General features: G+C 48.3%; 1 protein-coding gene across 1 annotated transcript in view; it reads right to left on the bottom strand.

Annotated features, from left to right (window-relative positions):
- LOXHD1 (lipoxygenase homology domains 1) overlaps positions 1-16,419 on the bottom strand; it is a 150,127-nt gene that overhangs the window by 121,593 nt on the left and 12,115 nt on the right. The window contains exons 3-4 of the mRNA XM_032422728.1: positions 15,415-15,495; positions 13,395-13,579 (exon numbers count right to left, since the gene is read on the bottom strand). Coding sequence (XP_032278619.1) covers positions 13,395-13,579; positions 15,415-15,495 — 266 coding nt within the window. The remainder of the gene's footprint in view (positions 1-13,394; positions 13,580-15,414; positions 15,496-16,419) is intronic.

Genomic DNA, 16,419 nt, shown 5'->3' with positions numbered 1-16,419 from the left:
CTGCGCACCCCAGCAATCTCGGCTCTATTTCTCACCTTTCCACCCCAGACTCCACTCCACTGCTGGGAAACCAGCACTTCTCGTCCCCTGCTGGAGGAACCAGAACGCCACACAGCCTTCCTGGAGGGCAGGTGAGTAATACCTGTCAGAAGGCTTACCATTCTACAAACCCCTTGAACTAACAATTCAATCACTGTGCATAACAATTCATTTATATTAGGAAATAATTGTGTTCATAAATGATCTATAAAGATGTCTATCACAGCATATCGCAGCATCGTTAATAACGAAAAATTGAGAACAACCTAAAAATATCCAAAATGGGCAATTGTTGGGGTGAATTACGATATTCACCCATGTGGCCATTTAAAATAATGGTTTAGAAGATTGTTCAATGTTATTATATGATATTAAGTGAAAAAACCTGGTTACAAAGTTGACTGTAATACAATACCACTTTTAATCAGTATGTAGTGTTTAATATATTCATACATAAAAAAGAAAAGGAAGGAAATGCAAAATGTTAACAGCAGTATCGCCAGGGCTCTCCTACACAGCTATTAAGTTCAAGGCTCTGGGTTTACTCTTGGGTCCATCACTTCTGTCTATGCCAATTACCTAACCTCTCTGTGCCTTAGTTTGCTTCACCTGTAAAATGGGAATAATAATAATAAATCCGTCATGACAGTGTTGTGAAGATTAGATAGATAGATAGAGATTAGAACAATGTCTGACATTGAGTGAGTGCCCAATAAAAATTAGCTATTATCATTTTGGGGGTATGGGATTATGGAAGATTTTATTCTTCTTCTTGCTTATTTGTACTTTTGACAATTTTTACAATAGCCATACTTTTTCCCATGTAATTGAAAACTAAGGATTGAAGTCACCTAAAGCCAACACTTGAATAAGTCACACTCTCTGTAGTCCAGAAGGAGCTGTTGAGAACCACCAGTCTGTAAGACACACCTAAGGAAAATCCATGCACTTGATAGATGACCGTACACGAACTGGCTTTGGTACCAGAAACCTTTGAGCTTGCTGCTCAGGGCAGCTAGGAGGCTAGAGGGAGGGTTGAGGACTGGACTAAGGAAGAGAAAAGACAGAGGTAGGGGCCCACCAAATAGACATCCAGCCCCGGGTAGGTGGGAACCCTTTCTCTGACACCCCCGCGCCACTCTGGCCAACACTTGGGAGCTCAGGGGAAGGGTCCAGCAGGAAACCACTGGTGGCTGGAATGGACACCCACAGCTGGATCATTGCCAAGGCAATGTCTGTATTATAAGTTCCAATTTTCCTGCATACAAAATGCAGCTCTGAGAAAGTGCTCTCCACAAATAGGAAAAAAAAAAAAAAGTTTATTATAAACACCTATTTGAAAACCTCATTCTGTTTGGAAGCCTAGCAAACTCCTTCCCAACTAGGAAGTCTCAATTGGGCATCACCTCCTCTATGAAGCCCTCCTGATTCCTCCTTCCTCTATGCTTCCATTGGTCTAGGTCATTCCCTATTTAGAACATTCTGTCTTTTTGCACTGATTATTTACTGGCTTGACTCTCTCCCTTTTAGTCTCTAAGTTCCTAGAGAGAAAGACCTGTACATATTTACCCTGAGCAAAGGATCTGGTACATAAAAGATTCCCCAAAGTGCCCATTGAAACACTGAATGACATTGGAAGAGCACAAGGTGGCATCTGGAGCCCAGGGCACTAGCTCTGCCCACATTGGGTGACCAAGAGCCAGTGGTTTAACTTCCTGAGGCTTCTGTTTTCTCATCGATAAAATGGAGGAAGAGTTGATAAGGTCCCTTCCGGTCCTGAAATTCTCTGATATTCCTCACTGAGGCCTCATTGGAAACTGTTCTCTGCTTCCCACTCTTTCCGGAGATGATTTTCTGCAACGTTAGGTGGGAGCAGATGGGGTGGGCGGGGAGCTGCTGTGAAGTTCAGAGGAGGAGAGTGCTGCTCCCCCCCCACCCCCGCCCGAAACCCTCACGGCTCTGGCCCACCTCCAGAGGGTTTGAGGGAACAATGACTCCCAAGCAGCATCCACAGCAAATAGAGCTCAGAGGACTCTGGGTAATGTTTGAGCTGGGTTAAGGGGAAATATCAGGGAGAAGGAAAAGGGTGTGGAAGAGAGGTTCTCTCTGCAGGCTTCCACTGAAATCAAGGTCATGAGCCTATTTCCAGTTGTCTAGATGAGCCTGGTGGATTCTAGAGGGGATCCTGGCACTCAGTGGCTCCAAAGTCCTACCTGATTCTGAAAGGCCAGAATCTTGAGTCTGTGCATCTCAGAGTCCGAATAAGCCAGGATGTAGGGGAAGAAGAAGGGAAAACATCAGGATCATAACAAGTAGCACCACCTCAATACTGGTGTCATTTACTGAGCACTTACTCTGTGGCCAGCAATGTGTTAAGTGTTTACGTTCATTTCCCCCAATGAATCAGCTCAACCACTTGATGAAGTGGGAATTCACGCTATCCCCACTTTACGGATGAAGAGATAGAGGCACAGAGCATAAGACATCTGCTCCTGCTTACCCAACAAGTGGAGTGGCAGAGCCAGGTCTGGGCGGCAGAGAATGGGGGTCTGGGACCTTGCTCATGGTGGAGAGATGGGCACTATGCAGAAGAATGCTAAGTATGGGAGGGGGTGAAATGAGAAAAAAGTATCCACAGCAGAAGGGAGGACACCAAAAGCCAGTTTCCTCTGCCCCATGGAGGAAGGCTAGCCCTAGACCCATCCTTCTCTCTTTGGTTAACTCTATTAATCCTAAAAAGACCCTGAGAAACCACCCACAGAGGAAGAAGCTGAGGATGGGAGTGGAACTGAGATCTGCCCTGGGTCTCATCACTGTTGGTGGCAAAGCCAGAACTAGAACTCAGGGTTTATAGTCCCTTGTGCTTTCTGACCCAGAGAGCTATATTTTAAAGTCAATGATTTGATTACTCGGTGGTATCATCCTATAAAATGTGGGAGTGAGTCAGGGCTGCTGGTTTATTTGGCAGAGCCCTCATGATGGGTGCTTCCTGCCTCCATCAGCCAGGCTGCCTGCATGCTGTGTTTGCTTTTGCACTAGGCAGTTCTCTGGCAGGCCCATCATAATCCGCCGCAGGTCAGCGAAATTTGCACATGCCCTGAAAATGTTAATCGCGATCCCTTTCTTGTCCAATCCCTTCTTCAAATGCACCGTGGGCACTGTGCCCAGCATGGTCTTGCCAAGACCGGGTGCACATCTGGAGCCATGTGATAATCACTATGCCGCACACTGTGGGCCGTAATGAAATTATAACCCAGTTGCCTGAGGAAATCACTGGGAGTGGAAACAATGCTTATGCTGGACAAACACAATCCCATTTCTACCTATTCCCTGGCCTCTGAGCAGCTTTCAGCCCCAGCATTAGCTGTCCCATTTGCTACAACATGAAGGAGAAGAAGAAGAAAAGAAGAAGAAGAAGAAGAAGAAGAAGAAGAAGAAGAAGAAGAAGAAGAAGAAGAAGAAGAAGAAGAAGGAAGAAGAAGGAGAAGAAGAAGAAGAAGAAGAGGAAGAAGAAGAAGAAGGAGAAAGAAGAAAGAGAAGAAGAAGAAAGAGGAGGAGGAAGAAAAAAAAGGAAGGAAGGAAGGAGGAAGGGGGGAAGGAAGGGGGAGGAAGCCAGACTAGGAGTCTGGACAAAAAGGTCATCTGCCCCTCCCAACCTCCCAACCACCTGCATGCTCCTGGCCCACCTGCCCAAGCCGATGCTACTTCCGCAAGCAGCCCCTCGGTCTCTTTGGGGCATAGCACAATACTGGCTGCAGCCATATTTACTGTTAACCCACCAAAGAAGATAAATGCTCCTTAGGGAAAAGGTTGTCCCAAAGGAAGCCTAGGGTACAGGCTCAGCTGGGAGAAGGGGAGGGGCAGGACCCACTTCCAACCCAGCCCTTCTGAAAGCGAGGGCCTCCTCTGCTGCCAGCAAGGCCTGGGTCTGAAACATCGATAAGCTGTTGTGCCTGCTTTCCGACAGCCCTGGGGTGTGAACAGCCCCCAGGCCAGCTGGAACTCAGCTCTTGGCTTCCGAGGCCTGTCGCATTGCCAAGTTGGCAGAACTTTCCCCAAGCAATGTGGTGTGGGCTCAGTACTAATTTAAGCCACGTGATCAACTCAGCGATTTTTAAGGTGGGAGGGTTTGTGGGTTGGTGCTGGGATGAGGACAATTACTTGGCCAGAAAGCAGGAAGTGACATCATATTAGCAGTGAGAAAGCCAGGCAGGGTCTGTCCTAAACAGGTCTGGCCCACTCCAGCCTCAGAGATGTGTCCTGAGCCTCCCTGGGGCCAGAGGGATGGGCAGCCCTGTGCTCTCAGCCCGTGCAACTCTGCACTGTACTCACAATCACACCTGCATGCTGGGCCCCAGGAATGTCATACCAGAAGTAACAACATCAAGGTTCGGGGAGTGAATTCAGGGGGTGGGAGACCTGGAGCCAGGGAAGGGAGACAAGGAGACATTTAGCTAGCAGAATACCAGAAGAAAGCCAGTGCTACTAAGAGAACATCTAGTCCAACCTTCTGGTAAGATGAAGAAGCAGCCCAGAGGGGACCAGTAACCTGCCTAAGGCGCACAGTAATCAAAGGGCAAGACTAGAAGCCAGTTATCTGCCCCCCACTCCCTCGTAGAGCTCTTCCCACCCATCTCTGCTGCTGGTCTTCATAAGTGGGTGTGTATACACATGACCCCCCACCAACCACCACACACACACACACACACACACACACACACAGGAGCCTGTTTTTTACTAATCTCCCTCAAGCCCCTGAGTCCCAGTGGCCAAGTTGGCAGGTAGGGAGACCCCAGAGAAACCTGAGCTTGGCTGGAGAGCCCAGAGAGACACATATTCAGCAGTTAGCACCCAAAGAGGCTAACAGCAGTCCCTTTGATATGGGGTGTCTCAGCCGTTTATCCATCTTAAAACACCAGGGTGGGTTACAACCCACCCCATCAGCCACAGTGGCTACTTCTGGCCATGAATTGGCCGGATCATGTCTGAATCTCAGGGAGCAGGCTGAAAAGTTTCCCCTCCCTGCCCATGAGATTCTCTACACATCCCTGACTGCAGCTGGGAAAGGGGTACTCCTGAGAATCCACTTCTGTGTATGGCGCAGACGTCAATTTCTCCAGGGTTTGAAGGGGGAGAACGCAAGGCGAGGGGGTAGGCAAAGCTTTCCGGAGAGGCCGGGGCTTTACCCCCAGCAGGGCTTGGGTAGCATGGGGAAAACTGAAGCACAGGATGAAGGAGAGCACGCAAGGGGGAAAGGCGCTGGCTCTGACGTTTCCTCTCACCCTGAAATATGTTTTGTTGACAGCCTTCTCTCTAACCGACTTGACGCAGAAGTCTGGGAGCAAGGGTAACCCTTCCAGGCCGTGGTCAGGCAGGACTCTGGGGCTCTTGGGTCCTTGTGGGGCTTGATGGGACAGGGCCTGAGCCCCAGAAACTTCTGTCAGCAGTCTGGCTTCCACGCCGCCATCAGGGAGCAGGTGGGGAGAGAATGTCTCATCCTCAAACCCGTTTCCTATGGGTCCCTTGAAACTTCCTCATGGTTTATGAGTGCTGGAAAGAACAGCTTTCAGAGCCACCGTCTGCCAGACGCTGGAGCCAACACAATCTGAGCAAACAAGTTGAGAAATGGGAGCTGCTGGTCTGGGACTAAGAAACAGAGGGAGAGGTGGGAGGTGGTCTATGCATGCTCACCTTGACCCTGATACAGGTGTAAAGTGGGGATAATAATAGACCTCACCTCCGAGAGGCACTGTGGATTTGTACAGTGTATGCATATGAAGACACAAGACTATAGAAACATTTTGTCCAAAGGTCACCTAGCTAGAAGGTAGTATTTTGGGGATTTGAACCTAAGACTCTTATGTCTTGAGACATGGAGCTCTGAACCATGTGATGCCCTCCCCTCTCCTTGAGCGTAGCTCATACTGTGGTAGTCTGTGTCCTCACTGGACTGCAAGCAACTGGAGTGTCTGGACCATATCCTTACCCCAGACCCAGCATTTAAGAGCAGCTCAGGGAGCGGAGGGGTATGACCCATGATAGCTGCTAATGGCGATGCTTCAGCTCAAGGCCTGGGAGACTGTGCTGAGATTCTGGTCAGAGGCCCTCAGTGTACAGATGTCAAGGTAGCTACTGTGCCCCTCTGGGTTCTGAGTTGTCAAGAGGGGAAGCCATTCTAGACAGAAATCCTCTAGGAAGAGAGTCAGACATCCATGGCAATGAGGGGATGCCAAGAGGCAGATGGTGGGATGGAAAATTCACTACAATTCTGGAGCAATTCGATAGCCAAGACTGTATTCCCAGGGATAGTCAATGCAGACATGCTGAACGAGCAGCTGCCAGCCTTCCACAGGCCCCAGAATGTGCCAGGACCCCTGACACCCACTCTAAGAGGGAGACGAGCATAGAGATGGCTGCTAACTCCCTAGTAGGGTGCATGTATGTCTGAGATTATTAATCAGGAGGTGTGATGTCTCCTGGACCATTCAACTAAGATGTGGAGGGGAGCCAGCCAAAAATGGGACACCCACTCCTGCTGACTCACATGGGAATGAGTCAGGAGAATCCAGGTTGTTTCTCCAGAAGCCTTGAAGTCCTGGGCAAGAATTAAGGACTTGGGGTGGAGACAGCATTTTCATCTTTTCTTCCAGGGGAATAAGAGCCCTTTGACTGCAAAGTCAGTGTGGTGTATTGTCACCGTGGTGTATTGGGTTAATGGAAAGGCGGGATTGGTTACAAGAAGCAGGACATCAAGGGAGCCTGAATATCCAATCTTAAAACAACAAAATTGGAAGTCTTACGCATCATGATTTCTGAACTTCCTACAAAGCTACAACAATCAAAACAGTTCAGTACTGACTTAAGAGCAGACATTTGGGTCAATGAGAAGAATAGTGAACCCAGAAATAAGCCCTTGTGTATATGGTCAAGTGATATTTGACAAGGGTGCCAAAACCATTCAATGGGGATGGGACAGTCTTTACAACAAATGATGCTAGGAAAACTGGATCTCCACATGCAAAAAAAAAAAAAACCACCCAAAATTGGACCTTTATTTCATTCCCTATACAAAAATTAACTAAAAATGGATCAATGGTTTAAAAGTAAGAGGTAAAAGTATAACACTTTTAGAAGAAAACATGGGACAAAATCTTCATGATATTGGGTCTGGCGGTGATTGTTGGATGGGACACCAAAAGCACAGGCAACAAAAGAAAAAATAATAAATTGGACTTCATAAAAATTAAAAACTGTTGTGCATCCTACTGGGTATTTACCCCAAAGATACAAAAGTAGGGATCCGAAAGGGTACGTGCACCCCGATGTTTATAGCAGCAATGTCCACAATAGCCAAACTGTGGAAAGAACCAAGATGTCCACCGACAGATGAATGGATAAAGAAGATGTGGTATATATATACAATGGAATATTATGCAGCCATCAAAAGGAATGAGATCTTGCCATTTGCAACGACGTGGATGGAACTGGAGGGTATTATGCTGAGCGAAATAAGTCAAACAGAGAAAGACATGTATCATATGACCTCACTGATATGAGGAATTCTTAATCTCAGGAAACAAACTGAGGGTTGCTGGAGTGGGGGGTGGGGTGGGAGGGATGGGGTGACTGGGTGATGGACACTGGGGAGGGTATGTGCTCTGGTAAGCGCTGTGAATTGTGCAAGACTGTTGAATCTCAGATCTGTACCTCTGAAACAAATAATGCAATATATGTTAAGAAAGAAAAAAAAAAGAAGAAGAATGTAGCAGGAGGGGAAGAATGAAGGGGGGGAAATCAGAGGGGTAGACGAAGCATGAGAGACGATGGACTCTGAAAAACAAACTGAGGGTTCTAGGGGGAGGGGGGTGGGAGGATGGGTTAGCCTGGTGATGGATATTGAGCAGGGCACGTTCTGCATGGAGCACTGGGTGTTATGCACAAACAATGAATCATGGAACACTATATCTAAAACTAATGATGTAATGTATGGGGATTAACATAACAATAAAAAAATTAAAAAAAAAAACTGTTGTGCATCAACACAACTCTTTTCAACAGAGTGAAAAGGCAACCCATGGAATGGGAGAAAATATTTGTAAATCAATCACACCAGCTCAGAAGTTAATATCCACAAATACATTCTGGATGGACCCCTACAATTCAATAATGAGAGCAAACAACCCAATTTTAAAATAGGCAAAGGACTTGAATGGACATTTCTCCAAAGAAAATGTGCAAATGACCCATAAGCACAAGAAGAGATGCTTGACATCAGTAATCATGGTTATTATTTAAAAAAAAAAAAAAACAGAAAATAAAGCATCGGTGAGTATGTAGAGAAACTGGAACCCTCATGCATTGTTAGTGGGAACGTGAAATGATGTAGCTACTGTAGAAAACAGTATGGCAGTTCCTCAAAAAGTTAAACATAGAGTTACTACCTGATCCAGTAATTCCACTGCTGGGTCTGTACCCAAAAGAAATGAAAGCAGGAATGTGAATAGCTATTTGTACACCAACGTTCATAGCGTTATTTATAATAGCCAAAAGACAGAAACAACCCCAATGTCCATCAACCGCTGAATGGGTAAATAAAACAGGGTCTAGGCATATAATGGACTATTATTCAGCCCTACAAAGAAATGAAGTTCCCACACATGCTGTGACATGGGTGGACCTTGAAGACATTATGCTAAAGTAAAATAAGCCAGTCACAGAAGAACAAATAGTCTATGATTCCACTTATATAAGATCCCTAAGGAGTCAAATTTATAGGGACAGAGGGTAGAGCAGAGGTTCCCTGGAGCTGGAGGAAATGGGAACAGGGAGTCATTATTTTATGGGGACAGAGTTTCAGTTGGGGAAGATGAAGAAGTTCTGGAGGTGGATGGTGGTGATGGTCACACAACATTGTGGATTTACTTAATGCCACTGAATGAGACATTTAAACATGGTTAAGAAAGTGAAGTTTATATAGGTTTTACCACAATAATAATTTTAAAAAGAAGTAGGTTGATGGAGTCAGGGAGGCCTGTGCACTCTGTTCTGAGGAGCCCCATCTGGAACACAGGGTTCTTGCCTAGGAGGTACATTCTTGGGGAGCCCTGGCAAACCAGAGCTGCTCAGCGAGGCAGGCTGGACATGTGCCCCGAGAGGAGAAGCCAAGAGCAGCCTGTCTTCACGCGGCTGAGGGGCAGACAGGAAAACGTGCAGGGTGTTTGTCAGCAGAGGACTGCAACAGACAAGCAGAGGAAGTCCCAGGGAGACCGTCTGGGGTTTAATTTCTGGCAGATCTTTCTGACAACCAGTGCCACTTAGCACTGGAATGGCTGAGCTGGGTGATTGGGAGCTGTCCACCGCTCAAGAAAGGCTAGATTCAAACCAAAGCTGAAAAAAGCAACCGGTGGGGATGCACGCTGTGAAAGGGATTCTTGTGACTGTAGGAGACTGGTCCTTCTGCCCTCGATGAGCCCTAGCTGTGACCCCTCAGGCCCTGATCTCTTAGGGGCCAGGCTGGTTGCTCTGCCCAGGGACAGGCAGGAAGGCTCTTCCAAGAATTAGGAGCCCTGCATTCTAGTGTCAGCTCCATCTGTGGTCGGCTGTTTGATATTAGATGAATCACCCCCTCTCTGAGCATCAGTTAACTCATCTGTGTAACTAACACCTGCCCGCCCTCCTTCACCTCGCCTCCCCCAAGGTGTGGTAGGGATGGAGTGAAGCCAGGACTCATGAAGAGGAGAGCCCAGATATCTTACCAGCCCTCCTCCGCTCCTCCGTATTTCTGCTTTCCCTTCCTCACGGAGCAGGGCTGGTACTGTTTCCCGGCATGCAGTTTGCACACCACTGATGGCACGTGGGACGCTGATGGTGATACAAGAGGGTTATCTACCCTTGTGCATTTGTTTTAATATGTGCTGATGTATGCCTGATATTTATAGCAAATGATAACAGGGGTTTTTTTTTGTGATAATAATATCCACCTTCTTCTTAAACTTACTTACAAGACAATAGACAAGTTGCCAAAAGTGAGCTTAAGAAGAAGAGTAAGTAAATAATAAAGGAAGTTGTTGTACTTGAATAAAGCAAAAATCTTGAAGATGGAATGTGAGTGGCTGGGGTTTGGAAACCTCCAGTGGTTGAGGGGACACAATAACCTGTCTCCCTCACCCCAGTGACAGATCCCCAAGACCTGGCAATCAGACACAGAGGAAACCAAAAGGTGAAATGTTTGGGTTGGTCCTGATACCCGGTTTCCTTAAGGTGTCAGATGCAGAGATTTTTACCAACCAACTGAGAACCACTGAGAAACTGAACTTGTCTCTAGGATCTTCCATCCACACAACTGTGAGTTGGCCGTCATCCACCCCCTTCTTTTGCAACCTCCTGTCTCTTTTTTTTCTCATGCCTACCTTTGCCAGAGTGGGATCCATGAAGGAAGAGGGTGGCCCTGACCAGGCATTCACCCCAACAGCTTAGGAAGATGTTAGGCACTTTCCCACATTTAAAGAGAACCCTAGAGAGGTAAAAGTAATCTCCATGGCAAAAGTCAGGCACTGTTCCATGCAGGGAGGGTGACATTCTTGTCCAGGACAGAAGTCCTAAAGCTCCGCAGCTCACTGGCACCCACAGGTAGGGCAAGCTCCCGTCATGCCCGTGTCTTTAAGCATGATATACGAGATCCCTTATAGAGGAACCATCTAGAAACCTGATCAAGGTCCAGCCCCTCCACCCCTGCCACTACCTTTTGATCACCTCGGTCAAAGGGTCAGTCGGTCAGCCTAGAACACCTACCCCCCCTGAAGAGCAGGAATGAAAGAAGGTTCCAGCTAATTATCAGCCAGAACTTCAGATGGTCCTGGGGGTGGGGAGAGGGGAGCAAGGCTATCCAACTAATGATCCACCATGTCTTGGAGGGTCGTGAAGAGGTGAAATATACACTTAAAATGTCCCCTTCTATTATTGCCCACATCCCATGTCTTAAAGTATTTTCATCTATCAAATTGCATGGATGAAGAAATAATTATCTTCCCCATTTGGATCATCAGAGACCTTCTGCAGCAACCAAACATCAAGTTGGTATAATTCCAGGTGAAAAGCAAAGAGAGTTAAACTTTTGTTTACCAATGCAGTTCTTTGAATATTTGAAGATCTCATTTTTCATTCCTTCTTCCAGAATCCAGCCTGGAAATACTAAAAATCCAGTGCCCTCCAGCTCATAAAAGGGCGGGGGGCCCAGGCGGCCTGATTCAGGGATGGCACCGGTGGATGTCTTTGTCTTTCCCGCAAGGCAAGAACACCACCCAGGATGATTCTTGTGGAAAGTTGGAGAACCACAGAGTGACTCTAATTCATTCTTAATGGTGACTTTTCAGAAGCTCTTCTAACAGAGGAACCCTGGATTTTCATGTGACCAAAGCAAAAGGTGGGATGAGGAACTAAATGGTGGGAAAGGGCAAGAAAAGGGAGCCTAAGAGAGCAGAGAGGAAGATGGCCAGCTTGACAACTTGCTAGGGATTGATCCTAGCAAAGACACTGGATCAAGAATTAAAGAGACTTAAAGTCTTTGGGAAAATCTATGACATTCACCCCAAGTGAAAAGACATGCTTGGGGCTTGGGTAGACAATTCTCTCTCTCTCTCTCTCTCTCTCTCTCTCTTTCTCTTCTCTCTCTCTCACACACACACAATTCAAATGGCCAATAAACGTATGAAAGATATCCAACCTCACCAATAACCAAAGAGATCACAAAGCCCCTTTTCCTATCCTGTTAAACAGTACTAAGTATTGAGGGCGAGGGAAGTGGGTGCTCTTGCACAGCTGGTGGGATTGTGCACTGATGCACCCTTTCTAGGGCAATTCGGAAATGCCCATTAAAAGTCTTAACCATGTGCATTCTATTTGACCTATAAATTCTATTTATGAATTTATCCTAAGGAAAGAATCATTTGTCTGTGCAAAGATTTAGGTGTATTGTTTATAGTAACAATAAAATTGCAGAGGGGGACACAATGTAAATCAGACAATAAGGGGATCAGTGAATCCAAGATGGTACCTCCCTACACCAGAACACTCCCTAGAGCCATGGCAAGCAGGGGTGTCGAGCAGTATTTAATGGCATAGAAACAAACATGCTCTAAAACAGGATGTTGTACCAGCCCATTCTTTCAAACTATACATGCATGAAGAAGATTAGAAATGAGTGCACAAAAATGTCACCAGTGATGTTTATCCAGGTGATAGAATTACAGGCATTCTGTTTTTATGTTTGCATGTGTCTCTGTTTTCTAAATTCTCTACAATGATCAAATTTGGCTTTTGTTAAGAAGAGAAAGATCAATAACATATCTTTTTAAGAAAAGAAACAGTGACGTTGCAAGTTATGATGATGGGGGCCACAGAGGAATGAGGCAAGTTCAAGGTCAGCTGGAAGGGAGAAAATCAGAGGTAGACAGAGAAAGGAGAGCTGAAGCCCAGTGGGACACGGGGTATGTTTCCTTCTGCCCAGCTGGGTTGCAAGAGAGGATGGGATTTGGAGACCACAGGGCACGTGTTGGAAGGCAGAGTCTAAGGAGTGCTCCTCCCTTCTGTTGCTTTGTTGAGTGACCCTGGCAAAGTCACTTTCCCTGGCTACCAAATGCCTTTCCCTCCGATGGCCTATGACTCTCGGCAAGCAAGGTGTTATGATGGTGGTACCCACATGTGATGCCTCCTCTTTTGGAAAGGCAAATATGTCCAATAATGAGGTAGGGTGAGGTCAGCACTTTAGGGGACAAAAGTGTGATAAAATAGGTCATGGGATATGGTGTGTGTTCTTCCATGATCTGTCCCCCTGCCTCCCGTGGAGCTAAAATGACTTAATTTAAGGCCTCTGATGCACTTGAAATTAGTTGTTTTCCTCATAAAATCAGGAAGAGATGGGGACAGCTTGATGGCGCCCTGGAAGGTGTGAGTTCTGATTCTCCTCTGCCATGCCCTGGCCGTAGCTCCCCTTCCTTTGGGCATCAGAAGAACGGCAAAGAAATTGGAAGACAGGGAAAGCTCCTTTGACCTCAGAGAGGACTCTCGGCGGATACCTATCAGCAAGAGTTGTTGCAAACACAGAAGATGCTCAGAACTACACCCACCCCTCAGTCATGCCTCCGGGTCCTCTCGCTTTCCCCTTCCCCTGAGCCCCCAGAGCACATAAGCTGGCTCTTGAGAAAGCCACATGGAGAGATGGGGCTTCAGCCGGGCCCTAGCCAACAGTAGGACCCTGGAGGAGTGGCAAGGGGACAGGGTACTGGCCAGAGCAAGAAAGAGGCACGGGCCAGCCTGGGGCAGGGAGGGATGGCGGGCAGGCCAGCCTCGGCACTGACCTCGGGGCGCGTCCATGGGGTCAAAGCTGGCTAGCAGGTCACGGCCCCGCTGGCGGTCACCTTCCACCGTGCTCAGCCAGCTCTTGCAGTTGAAGTAGTAACGGAGGTGAGGCCGCTTCATGTCGGTGACGATCACATGATCCAGGTACCAGCTGGCGTTCAGGCCCGTGTCGTCGTGCTCGATCCTGGGGCGGAAGCAGACACCCACACGTCATTGGCAGAACGGAGACAACATCCCTTCCACACTGGAATACCCAAATGTTCACTCCAAAGAGGGGTCCCATCATTTTGTTCCTGTGGTTGCTTTACCCCTTGAACCTCAACTTCCTCATCTGTAAAAAGGGAATACCCTGCAAGGTAGAGGTGCTTATTAATGAGTGTTACATGGTTACATCACCGTCAAGGTAATAACGCCTTCCACAGAAAATCCGGGATTGCCCAGGCTTGCAGCAGGACCATCTTGAGCTTCCCTTCCCTCTCTGACCCCCAGACCCCCAGACCCCCATATCCCCCCAGATACTCACCTTAGTCCCACCACCCAGATGATCCCCCCGGCCATCTAGACTGACGTGGCCCCGTGGAAGTATCACATGAGCCACATGTGTGAGCCATGTACGTAAGCTTAGATTTTCTAGTAGCCACATTAAAAAAGAAGCAAAAGGACTGGGGAAGTTCATCTTAATAATGTCTTCTATTTCATCCATTTATCATTTCAACACCTAACCATGTGAAAATTTACTAATGAGATATTTGACGTTCTTTTCTTTTACTAAATTTTCAAAAAGCTAGTGTGTTTATATATGCATACGGTGCGTCTCAATTTGGACTAGCCACATTTCAAGTGCTCGGTAGCCGCACATGGCCAGGGGCCATTGTCTCCGGCAGCACAGATCCTCACTCTTCAAAATCGGGCCTCCCAAATTTCCCCCACTTCCTACAGTCCCCCTCATGCTTTGGTAGGCCCAGTTTTTCCTCTGAGGTCAGTGTCTCCTCCAGACCTTGACCTCTGGATGGCCTCACTTTGCGCCAAGCGTCTCCTCCCTGCTCATTGCAGCGAGGCCCTATCTTTGCTGTTTGTGGGACAAACACAAACTCAAGACAGCACAGTCTGGACGGACCGATGGTGTACACGAGGATGCATGTCTCTGCCTGGCAGAGAGCCCAGCGCAGTAGGACCTCAGAGTAATGGTTGCCTTTCCCCACACCAACACCCTCTCCCCGACCCTCCCCTTCCCTGTTTGTCACACCCGTTCCTCACACAGCGAGTGCCAGGGCCCTCCTGTGTCCCTTACTTCCCCAGGAAAGTTCATGGTCTTATACTTTCTAGTGGGAGGAAGACAAATCAGGACTGAACTCAGGAAGCATTTGACCCCCATCCAGGCCCTCACCTGGGCGCAGTCAGAGCACAGATGACCTTGACATCCTGACAAATGGGCGTGAACTTGAATGGGCATGGGTAGTAGGGAGGGAGGGGGGACAGGGAGGGCAACTGAAGGCTCTTCCTTGGCAACCAGGCAGATAGAGTTCTCCCTCCCCACATGCTCACACCAACGCCCCCAGAGGGCATCAAGAGGCATCCTGCAATGTGACCTGGCATCTCTAACCCTTGCTGAGTGCCCGCTACCATCTAAGCACTAACTCACTGAGTCCTCACTACTTCGTTACTACAAGTGAGGGAAGTGGGGCTTGGAGGGGAATTGTCTGAAGCCCCACAGCTAGCAAATGGCGGGGCAGACGTTTGCACCGCAGTGATCCGGACTCAGGACTGGCTCCTGAGCACTGTGCTAGGGCCTCTCAGAGCCGATTTCCCACGTTTGTGAGACAGCGTCTCAAACTGTCTTAACCCAAAGAAGTGAATCTCTAATGGGCAAGTATGGGGTGGGGAAAGATTTGGGCCTTCGATCACCCCTCAAATGACACCAGGGAATAATCAACACCCAGAAAGTGTCAGTAGTGACATCAGGTCCTAATCTACTGGCCTTCATCTCACTCCCTCCCTGGTCAGGGGCCAGATTCCTACCTGATTTTGTAGATGAGGCCCACATTGTTGGTTCTCACCCGGAACACGTCGACGTTGGCTTTCTCAAAGGCAGATTCACTCCTACAATGAACGTGTGCACAGTTAGCACAGATCTGCACTTGGCTCACAAGCCCGGGAGGAGAGCCAAGGGCTGGCATCCCCCTTCTTCCTCCACCGTCCCAGTCCCAGGAGGTGCTACGAGTCACCGCTCCCATTCTAAGATTCCTTTCCAACAGAGGGCGAGGTCGGTCAGTATTCACTCCTTGCTTTCACAGTCAAGTTGTCCTGTGATGCTTGCCATGTGTCACTAAGACAAGTATGATGCAATATCAGCCCCATTTTACACACAGGGACTCTGCTTGCTGGTAGCAGAGCTGGGACCGGAACCTGGATCTCCAAAGTCATGACCCAATGGGCTCTGGTTGCTCTGAGTTGGGACAGTGGAGGAGGAAGGCAGGCACAGTGAATGCCATGGTGCTCTTGGGTCTGCAGGCCCCCAGGCCTTTCCTCACTTGCCTTGCTCTTGCTGGGGGGAGTTGCAATGGCAGCCCCAAGCGGATGCAGACCTTGGGTGGTGGTCCACGGTCCTGCCATTCCAACAAGGAAGGAAACACTCAACCCAAACCAGCAACCAGGGGAGTGGGGCGGTGAGGGAATACATATCTGGCATTACACAGACGGTGTGAACAGAAGCAAGTACACCTGAGATGTTCCTCAACGAGCTGCCCAGGTGAGTCCAAACTCAGGAGCATCCTAGGTTCCATCAGCTTAGACACAGGAGGGCTGGAGCAGCCTCACCACGGAGTCCTCCGGGAGCCGAAGCCGGAATCTCCTGCGGACATCGGCTGCGTCCTCTGTGTGGGCTGGGACCCTGCCAGTGGGGCCTGCTCACGGCTCTTCCTGCCCCCACAGTGAAGCCCTCACAGGCCAGAGAGCTGCGGACATGCCCCCGGGCCCCCAGCCGGGGCTCCCAGCACCAGCACACAGCCCCCGGGGAAAAGAAAA

The sequence above is a fragment of the Phoca vitulina genome, unplaced genomic scaffold (assembly GCF_004348235.1).
Source record: "Phoca vitulina isolate PV1807 unplaced genomic scaffold, GSC_HSeal_1.0 scaffold27, whole genome shotgun sequence".
Lineage (NCBI taxonomy): Eukaryota > Metazoa > Chordata > Mammalia > Carnivora > Phocidae > Phoca > Phoca vitulina.
This window is presented reverse-complemented; position numbering and strand designations above follow the sequence as displayed.